Consider the following 21,164-nt stretch of genomic DNA (forward strand, 5'->3'; position numbering starts at 1 on the left):
ATGTAAAAAATTAATGGACAGTACCTTTACAAAAATTCGTGGTTGAAAATTCCTCGATAAAATGTATTGCACACGTTGATAATGTGATACGATGATAAAATTCTTCAAGAATCCTTTCTTCATCTCGTACACGAAGACGCACTGCTGGACCGGTTATCCCGATATTATGCACGACACTCAGTTTCACATAATTATTGCACAACACGTAAAATTGTACGGCCACTTGGTTTTCGTGCACGCCCGAGAAATGATTCCATGTAAATTGCGGCCGCACGATAAGTATTTTCTCCCGCTAGTCCGTATGCCACAATCATATCCGTATATTCCTGCAGAGTACACTTCATTTTCACTGGTAATTAACTGCGCGAACATAAGATTTCTAAGCGTCTTAGCTCTCGCACGTTGTTGCCAGACTGCGTACGCCAGCAGCACGCAACTACAGCTGAGCGGACATGCGAGTGTAATCATAGTGCGCAGGCGTCGAACTCACACGTACGCTTACACTCACATGTCCGCTCAGCTGTCAGCTGTAGTTGCGTGCTGCTGGCGTACGCAGTCTGGTAACAGCGTGCGAGAGCTAAGACGTTTTAATAAAAATCTTGTGTTTGCGTAGTAAATTAACAGTGAAAATGAAGTGTACTCTGCAGGAATATACGGATATGATTGTGGCATACGGACTAGCGGGAGAAAATACTTATCGTGCGGCCGCAATTTACATGGAATCATTTCTCGGGCGTGCACGAAAACCAAGTGGCCGTACAATTTTACGTGTTGTGCAATAATTATGTGAAACTGAGTGTCGTGCATAATATCGGGATAACCGGTCCAGCAGTGCGTCTTCGTGTACGAGATGAAGAAAGGATTCTTGAAGAATTTTATCATCGTATCACATTATCAACGTGTGCAATACATTTTATCGAGGAATTTTCAACCACGAATTTTTGTAAAGGTACTGTCCATTAATTTTTTACATTTACGATATATTCAGCGTATAGTAAATGGCATTTTGAATAATTTTTAAATTGAGAGTGGAATAGGCCTATGGGGGAAACCACTATAAAAAAAGCGCACCATGCTATCTACCGCAAGGTGGTGTGGAAATGATAGCGCATCATTTTCTCGCCACGAAAAGGGGGGACGGGTCATTTTTCGGCGCGGTATTGCGATATATCGCAAACCACCATCATGTCTCGGAGAGCGACCCGCCCACCGCTTCGCCGCGTTCGTAGTATCGGATTACGGTGGGACGACTCTCGTCGCCGCGCGCTTTTACTCACGCAGATTGGCCGATCTTTTTTATTTAATATTTCGTTAATTATTGCGACAATCCCAAAGCAATACCGGTCATTTCTTGTTAATTCGAGCCAATCTACTTATTTATTTCATTAAGGTCGAAAATTTACGGACACCCTGTATATATATATATATATATATATATATATATATATATATACAGGGTCTACCAAAAGTGTGGAAACCCCTAAATATCTCGGAAAATATACGTTTTACAGAAAAGTGTTTCCAACAAAAGTTGTAGGGTTTAAGAAGATCTATATACTGATTCTATCAGTTTGACCTTGGATGGCGTCGTCAAGGTCAGGTCAAGGTCACATTGACTTTTTTAAATGACACCCCCTACATTTGATTGCATATTCTTATAGCTTAATTCAAGAGCTTTCCAAAACACTATAATAATGTTCATTTTTATTAAGTACTTTGCGAGTTATGAGGGTTGAATGATAGAGTAGCGCCGGTATTAACATTATCCAAGGTGTACTACATGGAGGTTACTCGCTCGGATTTGCATCTGTTGTGTGTGTGATCCAGCTAACTAAGGCAAGATCGGTCGTGGATCCAGTCAGCAAAAGCAAAGACCCAACCAAATTACAATCGAACATATAAAGACCTGGAAAGCAATCGACATAGTAAACAGTAAATAAATTTGTGGATGCTCATTTATCATAATAATTGTTCGAAATGTGTGCGTGTGCGTGCGTGCGGTGCGTGTATACAGAGATCAGGTTAGGTTGCACCAAACGATTGCAAATGTGTTTCAATGTGTTAAAGTAAATGCTGAAAGTGGCTGCCATTTACTTCCTGACAATATGCTAATCTTTGGTAGAATGTAGAAATGACTTTACGATTCGTTTCAAAAGGTATCAAAGCCATTTCATCCCTTATTCGCTGTATCAATTCGTGAATGGTTTTAGGTTTTGTTCTGTAAACCTTACTCTTCAGATATCCCCATAGATAATAATCAAGAGGAGTTAGATCTGGTGACCGAGGTGGCCAATCCTCTCCTCCCTCATTTCCGTTCCTTCTTCCTATCCACCGTAGCGGAAAAGTCTCATTTAAAATACGACGTGGTCCTGCACCAAAATGAGCAGGAGCTCCATCATGCTGAAACCATATTTCTTGGAAATTATTTGGAAAAGTATTCTGTATGGCTGGAATTATTTGATCAACAAGTAATCTCTCATACCTTTGAGCGTTCAAATATTCTTCAAAAAAAAACGGCCCTATTAAATAGCCATCTATTATTCCGCACCATACATTTATTTTTTGTGGATGTTGTGTGTGAGTTTCCCGCACCCAATTCGGATTCTCATCTGACCAGAAACGAAAATTTTGATTATTAACTTCTCCCGTTAAGGTAAAAGTTGCCTCGTCTGTGAAAACAATTTGATAAGGGAAGATGGGCCGGACATCTATTAGTGCCATCATTCTTTCACAGAAATGTATACGACGCTCCTCATCTCCGTTTTGCAATTCTTGAACGTATTGCAATTTATATGGATGGAACTTGTTCTTCTTTAAAATTCTCCAAACCGACATGGGAGCAATATCGTGAGTTTGAGCGACTCTCTGAACACTAGAATTGGGATCTTCAATAAATGTCTGCAGAACATCAAGTTGTTTTTCTTCGTTGGTTGCAGACAATGGTCTTCCTGACTTAGAGCGATTTCTTACGCTACCAGTTTGTCTAAAACGTTCTATTGTTTTTAACACAGTGGACTTATTAATTCGACGGTTCGGATACGTGTCATTAAATAATCGAACGACATCAGAGAACGATCTTTCGTTATCACCCCATCCACGCATCATGAGGATAGTGATTCTTTCACGTTCCGACAAGTCGCCAGCCATTTTTAAAACGTTTAATTTTAATTAATCGTACGTTGTATTTGGACGATAACAATTAATTTCTGCTTGCTCAAAGCTGAAGTTAGAAGGTGCTCGTTCTTTGATAGCTTTATACATTCTTAGTTGAATTTTAAATGCGAGTTAGACTGCATGTAGTGCGTCACATAGCGGTAAATGAAGGAACTAACGAGACGTTTCATACACGTTTTATGGAGCAATTTTTTGGCAATTTGACTTCAGCGAAATATGAGGATATGTTGAGGAATCGATCTTGCCTTAGTTAGCTGGATCACACACACAACAGATGCAAATCCGAGCGAGTAACCTCCATGTAGTACACCTTGGATAATGTTAATACCGGCGCTACTCTATCATTCAACCCTCATAACTCGCAAAGTACTTAATAAAAATGAACATTATTATAGTGTTTTGGAAAGCTCTTGAATTAAGCTATAAGAATATGCAATCAAATGTAGGGGGTGTCATTTAAAAAAGTCAATGTGACCTTGACCTGACCTTGACGACGCCATCCAAGGTCAAACTGATAGAATCAGTATATAGATCTTCTTAAACCCTACAACTTTTGTTGGAAACACTTTTCTGTAAAACGTATATTTTCCGAGATATTTAGGGGTTTCCACACTTTTGGTAGACCCTGTATATTTAACACAGCATATATACATATTAGTATATTAATATATTAATATATTTTTATAAAATGGGTAGACGTAAAATTGTGCGTACTTTAGAAGAAGAAGAAGAATTTCTACAACGACGTCGAGAAAAAAGAAGGGAAAATCAACAGCGCCGTCGTAAAAATAATAAATTAGTTGAAAATTCTTCAAATATAATATCAAATCAACAAATTATTTATATTACTGGAACATCAAATAATAGTCGCACGGTAATAGAATTGAATTCGAAAACTGATGAAAATTCTTTAATTGTTAAATCAACATTACAACCATCTGCAGAATATCAAATTCGTTATCGATCACGACAAAAAAAACAACCTCGTTCAAATAATATTAACACAATATCATTAAATGATGTAACTGAATATTATATTGGTCCTATGGATGTGTATTGTATTCATTGTAACGCTAAACATTTTACAGCTGAAAAAACTTCTAATAAAGGACATTCATTTCATGATTGTTGTTATCATGATGCAGTATATTTACAGTCATTACCTGAACTTCCTGAATTCATTCGTAGTTTATTTAATGATAGTCATGTAAAATCCAATGATTTTTTCAACATATTCGTAGTTATAATAGTTCATTTTCATTTGCATCATTTAATGCTAATTTAATTAATTTTCAAGATAGACAACCTGGTCCATATTGTTTTAAAATACAAGGGCAAATTTATTATCAAATTAATACAGCATTATATGCTGCGCAAAACGAAAGTCCTACATATGGCCAACTTTTTATTATTGATTCGAATGAAGCGATTGATTATCGTCTTAATCGAAATTCATATTTAGATTTTGAAATTGTACGAAATATTGACCATATAATGCGAGAATCAAATGTATTTGCTCATTCTTATTAAATGATGGGTGAAGAATTAGAAAATCAACGACATTTAGAAATGGAATCTGGTGAATTATTACCGGAGTTACAATTAGTATTTATTTCAAGACCAGATATGGATCGACGTCGATATAATACTCAAAGAACCAATGAAGTTGCTGCTGTATTCTCTACAACAGCTGATGGAGAAATTCCAGAATCATATGTTACAATACGTAATAAAAATACTAAAACTTTACAAAACATTAGTATTATGGATCCAAATGTAGAACCATGGATATATCCATTATTTTATCCATATGGTACTCAAGGATGGCATCGTGATTTAAAAAAATTAAATAGTGATAGACGAATAATTAGAGGACAATATATTAAATATCGTATAGCTATTCGTGATGAATTTAATGTTTTTTTTTATTAGGACGTCGCTTATTTCAACAGTGGCTTGTAGACAGCTATGTAAAAATGGAAAAAGATAGAATTGATTATTGTAAAAATCATCAAAAAGAATTACGTAGTGAAACATATCAAGGTTTAAGAGATTATTTACAAACTACGGCTAATAATTTAAATGGACGTATTGGGAAAATGATTGTACTTCCTTCCACATTTACTGGATCGCCACGCAATATGTTACAAAATTATCAAGATGCAATGGCAATAGTTAATAAATTTGGTAAACCAGATCTTTTCATTACTATGACTTGTAATCCAAAATGGCGTGAAATTGAAGAAAATCTTTTACCTGGTCAACAAGCTTCGGATAGACGATGATATTTGTGCTCGTGTTTTTAATATAAAAAAAGATTATTTAATTGATTTAATCGTTAAACAAAAATTTTTTGGTGAAGTAGCAGCATTTGTATACGTTATTGAATTTCAAAAACGCGGTTTGCCACATGTTCATATGTTAATTACTTTAAAATATAATTATAAAATCACAACTCCGCAAATTGTTGATAAATATATTTCTGCTGAAATTCCTGATCCATGTGAGAATCGTATTCTACATGATGTAGTTATGAAACATATGATTCATGGACCTTGTAGTGATTGGTGTTTGGTACATGGACGTTGTTCAAAACATTATCCGAAACCTTTTCTCGAACAAACTAAAATGGATGAAGATGCTTATCCTTATTATCGCCGACGAAATAATGGAACAAATTTTGAACGTCCTGGTGGATATGTAGTTGATAATCGTTATGTTGTTCCATATTGTCCTACTTTATTAATTATAATAGTCATATAAATGTTGAAGTAGTTTTAAGTATTAAATCAGTTAAATATCTATATAAATATATTTATAAAGGACATGATGTTGCTGCTGTAACTATTGAATCAATAACAGAAAGTGTTGTTATTGATCATGATGAGATAATCATCGAAGCTCGTTATGTTGGACCTGTTGAAGCTAGCTGGCGTATTCTTAGTAAAAAATTACAAGATAAAAGTCACGCTATAACACGTTTACCAATCCATCTTCCTAATGAGCAAAATATTATAATTGAAAATGAAAACATTGACGATGCAATGACTTCTGCTTTAGATCAAGTTACTATGTTAATAGATTATTTTTCATTAAACTTACGCGATGAAGAAGCAAAACAGTATTTGTATATAGAAATTCCAAGTTATTATACATTTAAAAAAGAGAAAGTTAACGGCAAAAATGTATCACGTTGAGTCAAACGTAAAAGTCATTATAATTGTATAGGACGAATGTATTCCGTTAGTCCAACACAAATAGAATTATTTCATTTACGATCATTGTTACTCACAGTAAAAGGGGCCACAAGTTTTAACGATTTAAGAACTGTAAATGGAGAATTTTGTCAATCATTTTCAGTCGCATGTTTAGCTTTAGGTTTGATCGAAGGTGATAATGAATGGCAAAAAGCTATGAATGAAGCTATTGGATGGATGATGCCAGGACAACTTCGTAGATTACTTGTACGTATATTATTACATTGTCAACCATTACATCCTGAAGAATTGTGGGAAAACTTTAAAGTAGCTATGTCTGAGGATTATATTCAACATTTTGGTATATTACAAGGACAAAATAAAGCATATGAACAAATTAATATGCTTCGTGCTGAAGGTAAAAGTTTTGTAGATTTTCCACAAATGAAACAATTAACAGAAAATGACGAAGAAGAGAATTGCATGATATTTGAAGAAGCTATGGAAATAGGAACCAAACAATATAAACAATTAAATAATAAGCAGAAAGAGATCGTCGATCTTATATTAAATGAATTAAACAATAATATTATCTCAAATAATTGTTTTTATATTGATAGTCCAGATGGATCAGGTAAAACATATATGTATATACACAACTATACTATCTATTATTTAGCTAGAATTAGAAATAAACGTGTATGTACAATGGCATTTACAGGTATTGCAGCTACATTATTACCTTTTGGAAAAACAGTTCATAAGATATTTGGATTACCTGTTTCATTATTTGCTGATTCATCATCAACTATTAAAAACCAATCAAAAGAAATTCAATATTTAAAAAAAATTGATATTTTTATTTGGGATGAAGCACCAATGGCACCACGATATGCTTTAGAAATAATGGATCGAACATTGCGTGATATTATGAATAATGATATTCCTTTCGGTGGAAAAATTGTTTTATTAGGTGATTTTAGACAACTTTTGCCTATTAAAGTACATGCTACTCGAAGTGAAATTGTAAATCTTTCTATTAAGTTTAGTTCTCTTTAGAAGCATTTCGTAAAATTCTCTTTAATACAAAATATGCGAGTTCTTCTTCAGAAGAAATTGAATTTGTAAAGTTTTTATTGAATGTTGGAGATGGTACATTAAATGATCTTAATGATAATATACAAATTCCTGAATGTTATATAGCTTCTATTAATGCTGATATTGTGGAAGATATATATGGTGATTTAATAAGAAAAAAAGTTTGTTAAAATGTCTAAATGTGCTATACTTTCTGCAAGAAATGTGATGTAGATGAAATTAATAAGAAAGTTGTGGAATTATTAGATATAAATGATGAACGAATTTATACAAGTGTAGACATTGTTGTAAATATTGACAATGGTGACATGAGTGAAACATTGTTACCAGAATATTTAAATAGTTTATCTCCATCGTCTCTTCCTCCTCATGAATTATGTTTAAGATCAAATAGTATTATTATGTTAATTAAAATTTAAGTATCAATGAAGGTCTTTGTAATGGCACTAGATTAATGATTACAGAGCTTACAGATCATTTATTAAAATGTAAGATTTTAACATGTGACAAAACAGGAGACATTGTTTTTTTGAATCGTATAACGTTATATTGCGAAAATGTATTTCCTTTTACTTTTTCCAGAAGACAATTTCCAATAAAATTAGATTTTGCCATGACGATTAATAAATCACAAGGACAGACGTTTGATAGAATTGAATTAGATCTTCGCAAAGATGTTTTTAATCATGGACAACTTTATGTTGCTTTTTTGCGAGTTCGTTCTTGGCAAGCATTAAAAGTTTATCTTGGTAATCAACGAAATAACAAATTTGTTAAAAATTATGTATATAAAGAAATTTATATTTAATTTTTTGTTTTTTAAATGTGAAAAAAACAATTTTGTTAAAGTAACAGTAATAATAATAATAATTTGTCCAGCAAATATATAAAAATTTTTTACAAATATAAATTTTAATATTGGAAAATTTTACATTTTATTTAAAAGTTATAAATTTCTGCTTATAAGAAATAAATATAATACATAATCAGCATCTGCTCAAAATCATTCAATTTTTTTATATGTAATAATTTTTATATAACATATAATTTTTTACAAATTAATAACTCAAGTATATAATTATCAAGTATATAATTAATAGATACCTCATGCTATATAGTACATTACAATAAATAAAAATGGAAATCTAGACATTTCGATCTATTTCTTCATAATAAATTAAATTGTAAGAAAAGTATTATAATACTTTTACATTTGGTATGATGCAACGAAAATATTGATTACGTTGTATGAAAATTTATAACTTTGTGTGAAACTATGTGTGAAAATTTATAACTTTTATAAGTAGAAGTTTTATATTTTAGAGATTTGAAGATTAAAAATTTCATTTTTTTTGTAAATAAAGCTCTTAAAGTGGATCTTATTTTTTATATAAATTGATTTTGTAATATTTAAACAATTATAAGGATAAAATAAGTAAAATTGAATATTTTAGTTTATTATCTATAATTTGCATATTTTCTATATGTTTTAAAAATATGTAATTGTAAAATTTTGATTTAAAATTTTTCTAAAATATTTATGTTATCTTGCAACTGTGTTGGCAATTTGTGGATCTTTGCTCTGCAATGTCTTTGTAATATTTCATTACAATATTGCAATAAAACATTACAAAAACATTGCTACAATGTAATTATAATAATTTGTATTGTATAGAGGTTCTCTCGTTTTATCAAAGATATAGAAATATTTTTAACTTACCCCAAAACATAAATCTAGCTACATCTATAGTATATCTGTTATACCTACCACACGATGTGGTAGAAGATAATGATATAAATTTTGTATTATTGATGAGAACTTGCCATTCCCAATTTAACTGTGATTAAGTGTAAGTACACGATTAAGTGTAAGTACACGATTGAGATTGTGAGCGATTAAGATTTTACGATTAAGAAAAAAATTTTCTTTAAAATATATAATATTCAAGAGAAAACCTGAGAGAAATACATATAAGGTCCGACATGACCTCAAATGTCATTTAAATTTAAACAAGATATGGATATCTCTGAGAATGAAAGCTGTTCAAAAAATTTTGTATCGAGAAAAATTATTTATTTTAACAAGGCAGTGACAAAGGTAATGACCTTAATCTTGACCACGACCATGATCTTCAAGATCATTTGAAAGTCAATTTTTTTATAAATAGAAATCTGCTTTTTTGAGTTCAGAAATCGATAAAGCAAAAAATTTTAATAATAACTTTTCCGGATCTCAAATAAGAATGGTTTTTCTTATTGTTGGTAAAATTTGAAAATTTGATATCGTAATTGATCACTTATTGATTTCCGAAAAACTATTATACAAAGAACGAATCTTCAAATCAAATGACCTTGAAGGTCATAGTCGAGATCAAGATTAAGGTCACTACCCAATGCACTTTGTTAAAATAAATAACTTTTGTCGATACAAAATTTTCTGAACAGCTTTTATTCTCAGAGGTACCCATATCTTTTTTAAGTTTAAATGACCTTTGAGGTCATTGTCGGACCTATAACCTGAGTATATATTTGAACGTAAAATTTCTCGCTCTTCCGATTGTCGATTTCAAAAAGGGGGTTTCTATTTAAAAAAATAAAGGTGACTTTCAAATAACCTTAAAGGTCATTGTCTAGGTCAAATTTGAGGTTACCATTAGATTCCTCGTTGAAAATTATTTAAATAATGATCTTGAACTTTTAAAAAAAAATCTTAACTGAGGAAATATCCAGCCGTTCAGTTACTTTTGTGACACTATATATATATATATATATATATATATATATATATCCCCCATAGCAAAAAATGTCACAGTGATGTCACAAAGACATTGCTCTGTGACGATAAAATATGTCAAAATAAAATCACAGTGATGTCATAGTGATGTGCGAATGTCCGCTTTGTAACAGATGTGATGTCATCATGACATCATTGTGATAAGAAATGGAATGTTATAGCGATGTAACTTATACAGATGTGATATCACTATGACATCATTGTGATAGGAAATGGAATGTTACAGTGATGTAATTTATACAGATGTGATGTCACTATGACATCATTGTGATAGGAAATGGAATGTTATAGTGATATAATTTATACGTCATAAAAGGGTTTTATATAAGAGAGACAAAGATTGGTTTTAACACGAGTAAAAGTACCAATCTTTAAAATTAATGAAATTCATAGCAATGCTATAGCAGTGCTAAAAGCAGAGATAAACGTTCAATACAAGTTTTAATTGCCGAGCATTTAATTGCCGAGCATTTATCTCTTTTTAGCGCTGCTATAAAATATGTTTTTTATTAATTTTAAAGATTATTACTTTTTACTCGTGTTACAATCAACCCTTGTCTCCCCTACGTTTTTCTTTCAAATAAATGTAATTTATTTAATTACAATTTAATTACATTTTTATTTTTTTAAATAATACATATACGTTCCAAAATATATAAGTCATATTATTATATGTGTGTATGTGTGTGTATAACTATCATTTAATACACATTCACGTTAAATCACATCATTTAATCACATTTAATAACTATATCACTAACACATATATATAAATAATACTTATAATAAATAATTTTTAAAGTAATTTTTTTTAAATTCTAGTTATCACTTTATCAGAATTATGAAAAAAAAATTGATATAATTGTTAGAAAACTTAAATGCGCATAACTTTTTAATATATAGGCATTAATAAAATAAAAATAGCGATTGTTCATTTTTTATGCTATAGCTACGCATAAAAATACTAAAATACTCTTAGAACTTTAAATTACTTTAATATTACTTTAATATTCAACTGTATATATTATTATAACTTTTCTCGTTCTACACTATATTTAAAAAATAATATTTAATAATTACTTTATTGCACTTACAACTATGCATATGTATTTAATACTGTAACCATTTAAATAAGAAAATATATATATATATATATATATTTTCTTATTTAAATGGTTACAGTATTAAATAATTTACAGTATTTATATAATTACTGCGTATGAAATTAATACATTCAAAATAAAAAAGTACATATGCAGAAATAAACTCTTTATAAAATCTATAAATAAAGGTAATAATAATAAACTGTGCAATAAACGTATTAATGAACTGAATAATAAACGTTCAAATATTATTTATTATATATTAAAATTACTATATATATTTAATGATCTGTCCTTTTTTTTGTTTAGATCTCCTCATTTTCGCATCTCTTTTTTCGTTCTTCCTTTTTCCTAAAAAGAAATATGTGATTGTTATACATAGGTGCAATAAGTCAATTCTGCAATAAATATTCTATACAAAAATAACAATAAGTTCTTAAACGTTGTATTTAATTTAAAAAAAACTAATACATGCAATAATGAACAGATAGTGCATGTGTTCACCCTCTTTAAAATCAGTTTCTTATAAAAATAAAAAGTTTGAGATAAGATGATAAAATAGTTAAATTGAGGTATATTATATATAATATATTATACAGGGTGGGGCAAAAGTTCCGGAACGGTCAATTATCTCAGGAAATATTGGTTTATTAAAAAAATGTTTCGAACAAAAGTTGTATGGTTCAAAAAAATCTATCTACTGATCTTATTAGTTTGACCTTGGGTGGCGTTGCCAAGGTCAGGTCAAGGTCACGTCAATTTTTTTAAATTAAACATACCATTTTTGATTCAAGAATCTAATAGCTGATGTCAAGAGCTTTTCAAAACCCTATAATAAAGTATTTTTTCGTTAAGCACATCACAAGTTATGAAGCTTGAAAGTTATAGTACCGCCGGCATTAGCATTACCCAAGATATACCACGCGGAGATTGCACGGTCGGATTTATATCTTTTTTGTTTTGTGATATGTGCGTGTATGCGTGTGTGTGCGTGTACGTGTGTGTGCGTGTGTATGCGTGTGCGTGTGCGTGCGTGCGTGCGTGCGTGCGTGCATGATGGGGCTCCAGCTCATTTCGCATTGCGTGTACGCAATTTTCTAAACGAAACTTTTATTGGTCGATGGATTGGTAGAAGAGGCACGATAGAATGGCCACCGAGATCTCCCGATCTAAACCCGTTAGACTTTTTCTACTGGGGATATTTGAAAAGTAGAGTCTATGAAACGAAACCTACCAACGTGAACGATTTAAGGGAAAGAATATTAAACATTTCAAATTTAATAACACCGGAAATTTTAAGAAACGTCACAGATACATTTTATTTTCGCTTAGGATACTGCCAAGAAGCAGGAGGACATCAATTTGAACACTTAATAAATTAATGAACATTTATTTAGAAACACATAAGAGAGCACGCGCGCGCGCGTATGCACGCACGCACGCACGCACGCACGCACACGCACACACACGCACACACACGTACACGCATACACATGCACACACACGTACACGCACACACACGCATACACGCACATATCACAAAACAAAAAAGATATAAATCCGACCGTGCAACCTCCGCGTGGTATATCTTGGGTAATGCTAATGCCGGCGGTACTATAACTTTCAAGCTTCATAACTTGTGATGTGCTTAACGAAAAAATACTTTATTATAGGGTTTTGAAAAGCTCTTGACATCAGCTATTAGATTCTTGAATCAAAAATGGTATGCTTAATTTAAAAAAATTGACGTGACCTTGACCTGACCTTGGCAACGCCACCCAAGGTCAAACTAATAAGATCAGTAGATAGATTTTTTTTAACCATACAACTTTTGTTCGAAACATTTTTTTAATAAACCAATATTTCCTGAGATAATTGACCGTTCCGGAACTTTTGCCCCACCCTGTATATTATATATAATATATAATAATATATTAATATATATATTAATATATATTAATATATATATTAATATAATAATATATTAATAATATATTATATATAACTTACAAATCTCGGTCAAATCTCTGCTTGGCTAAAATTAGCCATCTTGCAATTATATCCTCAATTTCCTTATTTGTTAAATTGCTTCTTGAAGTTCGCGCAGCATCTAACAACAAGTTTAAACAGATATGTGTGGTTATAGATTATATAAAAATTTAAAGCGACTTAATTATATATATATATATATATATATATATATATATATATATTGTATATATATATATATATATATATATATATATATATATATATGTATATATACTATTCAAAATTATTTTATATTCCTATGATATACATATTATTGAATGATGATATTAGAGTTCTAATAGCATCATCCAATATAACCATGCATAGAATTCTATTGGGTTGAGTCATAAGTCATTTCGGTTTTTACTATGATATTCAAAGGCGATTTTTTTTATAGAAAGGAATAATTTTATTCAGTTATGTATTGACCATTTTTTTCGATGACTTTTTGCCATCTTTTGGGTAACATCATGATGCCACGCTCAATTTATCAGCGAAAAACTGATATGATCTATTGGTCGGAGCCGAAATGACTTATGACTCAACCTAATATATATAAAGTGTCAAAAATACGTCAATAAAAACATTTCTGTGATTAAATATTTATATATTTACTTATGATGCATATAGTAATGCGAAGATTTTTAAAGGCATTTTTCAATTTTGCACCAGCCCAACTATATTCCATTGCATATTTGTTAAAATATGTTTCATCATGTACGAAATCACATCATGATGATCCTTACCTCCTAAAAGGCTCAATTGTCTTGTCTAAAAATATTAAATAATTTAATTAATATCAGTTTATGATCTAAAAATATCAAAATAATAAACATTTGTTTTTCTGTTATAAAAAAAGTTAACATTACTTTTTTTTTAACTTCTTTAAAATTATTTAACATTATATAAATAAATAAATATGTCCAAAATATTGCTTCTTATAAGACATTTCAATAAAATGTTTTTAATCGTGAGTATAAAATGACAATATTTTGTATACCATTTCTGCAGCAATACATTTGTTTTTTAATTGATTATCAATTCTCTGTAATTGTTCTACGGTATCTGCTGGCAAATCGAAATCATAATCTTCATTTTCTTTTGAATCCGTATCCTCATTTCTTCTGATTTGATTATCCAACTTTATTAAACGTTCATCAATTGTTGCAAGATTCAACAATACTGCATTTAGTTTCCTGATAATTAAATTATGAAAATCTGCAAAAATAATGATGACACATATTATTGTATATTTAGTCAGATTATATATTACGAATTATATAGCATTTTAAATATATGTTTACAGTAATATAAATAAAAAAAATTAAAACTTTAATAATATATATATAGGTAAGCTTTTACAAAAATTTAAAATTAATAACAGATATATTTTACCTAAATCAATCTCAGCATTACAAGTATTGGATGTAGATATTGTATCTGAATTTTGTGGAACAAGGTCATCTTTATTTGCTGTTCGATGTTCTTGTGAACTTATGGATTTATTACATGTAACTGCAGAAATTTTTTTAGACTGAATATTAATTACTTTTTCATTACTTATTTGTATCAGAGGCTTAGTTATTTTCTTATCACTTTTTATCAGTGGTTTTTTTATTTCATAGGTCATTTTGCTTTTATTTAAATCGTTTGATATATTAGAAGCTTCATCTAAATCATTGCTTGTGTCAGTTCTATCTGAATTATCAGAAGAAGAACTTGAAAATTTTTTTGCTCGATTCATTTTCTTATCACCTTGTATTAATGATGTCCTTATTTCACAGATTTTGCTCTTATTTATTGTTAAAGCTTTTGGTGTATTAGGAAAATCATCTAACTCTAAATCATTGCGAGTTTTTAATTTATTGATGCTTGTGTCATTTGTATCAGAATTATCAGCAGAGGAACCATTTTTTTTTGCTCGTTGATATCTCGATTTTTTGAGGTCATTTCCATCATCACCATCTATATCGGATATTTGTTCAGCTAATTTAAGTTTGTCTATAGCTTTATCATATGTATCTAAATAAACGTATAAAATGTTTGAATATTAAAAATTAGATTTTTGTTTTTATATATTTTATAAAATATCACTTAAAATTTAAATTTTAATATATACTTTTAATACATATATATTATAATTTTAATTTATATAATTTTTGATAAAAAAAATAAAATACATTTTTATATTACTAACCGCTGCTACCAAAAATACGGATTATTTTATATAATTGCCAATCATCAGAAGGAAATATTCTTTTCATAATTGCTTTATTTATCTTAATTTGACTTGTATATGATGGCCATTTACATTCCTTATTATTTTCAGTTAACCATTCAGAAGGAACAATTTGTAAGCCATCTTCGAACTCCACAATATTATACGCCATTATAATAACTAAATAAAAATTTATCAGCATTAAAATTATAAATAATCTATAATATAATAAAAATGTGATGATAATAATAATAATAATATTTGCAATTTATATTAGAGTATTAGAATTACGATTAATTATTTTATTATAAATGCAAATTAATATTAAAAATATGTATTATTCAGTTGTGTGTAACATTGGAAATATAATATAATTTTTTTTATAAGGCATTTTCAACATTTTTGCTCTAATTTTATCAAACTCCCATGTCTGAAGATGAGAATATTCAGACATGATACCAATATTTAAAGTTAATGACGAAATAGGCTGTGTATATAAATCTTCCACTAACACAAGCACTTTGCCAATAGCATACATTTTATTGTCATTAGATTTAATGAAATTTAAAATTGACATTATTTGTCCATTTTCAAAAAAAATGCAATTATTTTTTGGATCATCACAGTTAATATAATATTGATTATTGCAAAAAATTTTATATTGTTGTACAGAAATGAAATCTTTCGTAATAGGACCATCACAATGAGAGTGTGTAAAACATTTTTCCATATCGTATGAATTTGAATATATTTTGAATGTTTCATTATTATGTATTGTCTCAATTTCTGCAAATCTTCTTGTTAATTGCTGTAATGGTTGGTTAGTTTTACGAATTAATTTCTTTAACGTAGACATATAATTCTCAAATTTAAATGCACTGAATTTATCCAGAGCACCAAATTGTTTTACGTCTGCAGCAAGATGTAATAAATTATGAATATTGTGAATAATAAATTGTGAAATATATTTAGAACCGTATATAACTTGAAATGATTTTACAAAATGTTTTAATAAATTTTCTGCATATTCTATAATAGAAGTTTGATATGTTAAAGTAGGATGTGCAAGAATTGTGATTGCTACATGTAATGTTAAAAAATTTAAATATACATTTTCTTGTAGTATTCCTTTCAATATAATAGGACCCGTATATAATAAAAATTGCCGATATTCTGTGGCTTTCCAATGTTTCATGTATTTTAATGATCTTGGTTTTCGAGCAAAATCAGAAGGAATATAATTGCGTAACTTTATTAGTTTTTTAGAAATTTTTTCTTTGTCTAAATTTGATAATCTTGTCTTAAGTGGTCCTGAAAGCCATAACATAATAAGTTTACGCATAACACCCAAACATACCAGGTGCATATAATCTAGTGGCACATTTGTAACTAAGCCTAGATTTGGTATATTTTTTTAAAATTGTGTCACCAGTTTGATAATCAAGATTATAAGATCCAGTAAAAAATTCTTTATCATTACGTAACATCATATTAGATGTGTATGGAAAACATATATGTCCTTCTATATTATCACCTTCAATAATGCATTTAGTGCAACTATTATATCCAGTGTGTCCTTTTACATTTAAAATAAATGATTTAGCAGGAGCGTCACAAATTATTGCTTTAATTTCGACTTTTATGATCTGTCCCTCATAATCAATCCCATTATTTATAAAAGCAATAGCATCATCTACAAACATTTTTAAAAACTCGTTTGCATTTTTTGGTTTTCCTTCACCATAATATAAGGCAATGACATATACATTGTTTATAATATTATCTGCACATAATATTGGCCATAAACTCTTTGCGGAAGATTTATATATAGGTAAACCATCAATATTTATAAATAATTGAATGTTATCAAGAGCAAAATTCAATCTTTTACGTTCTTTAATAATTTTCAGAAGAGCTTTTTCGAGACCTAAGTGGCAGTAATCTCCGTTTTCAATTTGTATAATTTTAGTTAATTTAGGAGTTTGCAATAATGTACGTGGATCTTTAGGCAAAGTATAATTAGTGTGTGTTTGCAATATCTGTAAAAGGCGACGGAGTGATTTATGTGATATCTTTTCTTCAATAGCCCATTTATTTATGTCATGTATAAAAGTTTCGTTATCATTTAAACACAGATTTTCATAATTGTTATCGACTATAGCTTGCAGCTTATTTGCATCCGTGTAATTTTGTATCATACAGGCATTATTTTCATTCAGAAAGTTAATATTATTTTCATCACTTTCATCACAAGATTGATTTAGATTTCTATCTGAGTATACTTTATCAGAATTACATAAAGATGAAGCATTCTCATCAACAACAATTAGTTGATCATTATTATTATTAATTATAACCATAGAATCCGCAGAATCAGTCTGATGAGTTATCATATTCATATCTGTTACTGTGTTTTTTGCAACTAACCTTCGTTTATGTCTTGCACTATAAAATATTGAGTGTTTTCGTTTGCGACCCATATTTTTTACAAAAATATTTTTTACAAAAAATATTTTTTTTTCTAAATATACATATACAATGAAAAAAAGATATTTTGTTACAATAAATATGAAAAAATATAAGACAAACATAAGACAAAAAAATATTGTATATATACTAACCTTAATTTTTATGTTGATGTTTTTCACTTTTGTGTTAAATCACTTCTTATGATTTCAGAAGATCACTTAGCAATAACTATATGATGTTTCACTTTTGAATCAAAATGTCCTCTTATTATGCAAATAAAAAACACGTGCTAGTACACCAATAGACAACAATGACTGCGTATACGCTGCAGAGCGTTTTGGACAACGTGTACGCGCCTACACGGTCACGCTTGCATTAGGGTTAGGTAAGGTTAGGTTACATTAAGTAGCGTCTATTAACGGTAACGTGATTGATTCTTTTACTTTTAGAACAAATCAACGTCAAGTCTTGACAAGATGACAATTTAGCAATCATTCTGCTGAACGCGACTATTTTAAAGAAAAATATTTCAAATAAAAGTTTGATTCAAAGGAGGTCATAAAGTAGATGACCCAGACAGCACAACATCTTTATGATGTCACTGTGACATATTTTTGCTATGGAGATTTTTTATCATTATTGTTACATTTCGTGATATACTAGTTATATCAATGTGACATTTTTGATGATATCACTATAACATCATAAAAATGTTGTGCTGTGACGATTAAATATATTTTTTATCGTCACAGCACAACATCTTTATGATGTCACTGTGACATTTTCTTGCTATGACAGATTTTTTTATCCTTATTGTTACATTTCGTGATATACTAGTTATATCAATGTGACATTTTACAATGATATCACTTCAATTGTGATTAATGATATCACTATTACCTTCCAATAATCTCACAATGACATCACAGTGACATCACATTTTTTTGTCACCTTGTGACTCTATTGTGAGCTTATTGTGATGTCACTGTGACATTTTTTGCTATGGGGGATATATATATATATATATATATATATATACTATATGCAGTATCAATTGTAAGAAATAAATAGCGCGCGCCTGTATTCTAGTACAGATAAAATATACAGTTGAGTTAATATAAAGTTAAGAAATAAAAAAATAATAAGCTGATATGATAAATGATATTGTAAACGCGTGAGTGCGTGTGTATGTGTTTGTGCGTATTTATGTGCCAGGAATACCTCTATACAGCATCTTGAATTTCTATTACGGGAGCGAAGTTTGCGTTATATAAGCGTTAGAAGTGTCTCTTGATTATTATTACTATATTTATTTTCATTATATTTCATTCCCATTGAACAATATTATTTCTTAATAATATAAAATAAATATCATCAAACTGACAGAGTTATATTAATAACTGTTAACTTTAACAGTTATTAATATAACTAACAAGAATAGTATAATACAGAGTGTTCCAAAAGTCCCGGACCGATCAAATATTTCATAAACTATGTACTTTAGAAAGAAATGTTTCAAACAAAAGTTGTATGGCTTGAAGGGACCATCAGATAGTGGCAATGATTTGACATGGGAGAGTCATTTGAAAGTCACGTGAAGATCACCGTCAATTTCTTAAATAGAACCTCCTATTTTTTATTACATATTTGTGTAGCTTATCTCGAGAGCTTTCCAAAACACTATAAGAAAGTATTTCTTCATTGAGTACTTTTCGAGTTATGAGGCTTGAAATCATTTCTTAATTTTGCATAAACCATAAAATATCTAGTAAAATATTTATTTTTCGATTATCTTACCTTTTATGTATAAAATAATGAGAGGAATCAATTGGTGTAAAGAAAACACATGTTGTTTAAAAAAAATATGTAATTGTTAATTCCAAATTAAAAAAAATAAAATAAATAAAATAAATAATTAAAATTTAATAATTAATTTAATTAAAAATGATCCAATTTACGTCATGTTTGGTGTCATTTTAATTGCAAAAATTTCATTAATCCATTGCAATTATTTTCAAATCGAAAAAATGTGAAATATAAAAATTTTATTTTTCACAATAAGTTGACATGTATACATATGAAGATAAGAAAAAGCAAGCTTGGCGAGCGAAACTTCGGAATTCTTTGATGTCTTGTCATCTCGCTTGCTCCTTACTTCTTCGAACGCTCTCGCTTCAAATCGGAGACCTTTCCTTATTTATAACAACTGTTAGAGAGAGGGATTTAAATATCGTAAAAATTAAAATTTTTATTTCACTCTTTTTCGATTTAAAAATAATTGCAATGAATTAATAAGATTTTTGCGATTAAAATGACATCAAACACGACATAAATCAAATCATTTTTAATAAAATATATAATTAAAATTTAATAATTAATTTAATTAAAAATGATCCGATTTATGTCATGTTTAGTGTCATTTTAACCGCAAAAATTTCATTAATCTATTGCAATTATTTTCAAATCGAAAAAATGCGAAATATAAAAATTATTTTTCACAATAAGTTGACATGTATACATGTGAAGATAAAAAAAAGCGAGTCTGGCGAGCGAGATTTCGGAACTCTTTGATGACTTTTCATCTCGCTTGCTCCTTACTCCTTCTCGCTCTCGTTTTGAATCGAAAATCTTTCCTTATCTCTAGCAAGTGTTAGAGAGATTTCATAAAATCATGTTTTTTTTTCCTCTTGCATGTGTGTGACAATAATTTATATATACGCATTATTATTATTGCATACCCTCTCATATTTTTTCTTTCGTTTTCTCGATCATATGCTCATTCTGTCTCTTTCTAATTTCTCGGTCATTACATATCGCCTCATGCTTTATACATACACGGTTACATATGTTGCGTTTCTTTCTCTCTTTCTCTCTCTCTCTCTCTCTCTCTCTCACTCACTCTCTTATCTCTGTTTATTTGCTTGGTATTATATTCTAAATATTATATTATAAATATAAAATATTTGTCTCTCTTTCCCTCTGTTTTGTTATAATAAATACATCTATATAATAAAATTGGTAATTATGAACTTTACGGACGCCATCACCGATCTCAACGATTCTCACATATATTGTCAAGC

General features: G+C 29.4%; 2 protein-coding genes across 2 annotated transcripts in view; one reads left to right on the plus strand and one right to left on the minus strand.

Moving 5' to 3' along the window:
- LOC109609933 (protein expanded-like) overlaps window positions 1-21,164 on the plus strand; it is a 448,580-nt gene that overhangs the window by 92,254 nt on the left and 335,162 nt on the right. The gene's annotated exons all lie outside the window — the stretch shown is intronic.
- LOC105249367 (dentin sialophosphoprotein) lies at window positions 11,671-15,771 on the minus strand. Its single transcript, XM_025415026.1, has 6 exons — window positions 15,595-15,771; window positions 14,793-15,419; window positions 14,398-14,615; window positions 14,013-14,168; window positions 13,377-13,476; window positions 11,671-11,717 (listed from the first exon to the last, which is right to left on the minus strand). Exons 1-4 carry the CDS (start codon window positions 15,659-15,661, stop codon window positions 14,055-14,057), a joined length of 1,026 nt encoding a protein of 341 aa, XP_025270811.1. The 5' UTR covers window positions 15,662-15,771; the 3' UTR covers window positions 11,671-11,717; window positions 13,377-13,476; window positions 14,013-14,054.

The sequence above is a fragment of the Camponotus floridanus genome, unplaced genomic scaffold, assembly GCF_003227725.1.
Source record: "Camponotus floridanus strain SB8 unplaced genomic scaffold, Cflo_v7.5 scaffold94, whole genome shotgun sequence".
NCBI lineage: Eukaryota > Metazoa > Arthropoda > Insecta > Hymenoptera > Formicidae > Camponotus > Camponotus floridanus.

Coding starts and splice junctions, on each gene's coding strand:
- LOC105249367 (XM_025415026.1), bottom strand. CDS start 15,661: ATGAAAAGAATATTTCCTTCTGATGATTGGCAATTATATAAAATAATC. Junction 15,420..15,594: donor CCGTATTTTTGGTAGCAGCG/GTTAGTAATATA, acceptor ACGTTTATTTAG/ATACATATGATAAAGCTATA. Junction 14,616..14,792: donor TAATGCTGAGATTGATTTAG/GTAAAATATATC, acceptor TTATTTTTGCAG/ATTTTCATAATTTAATTATC.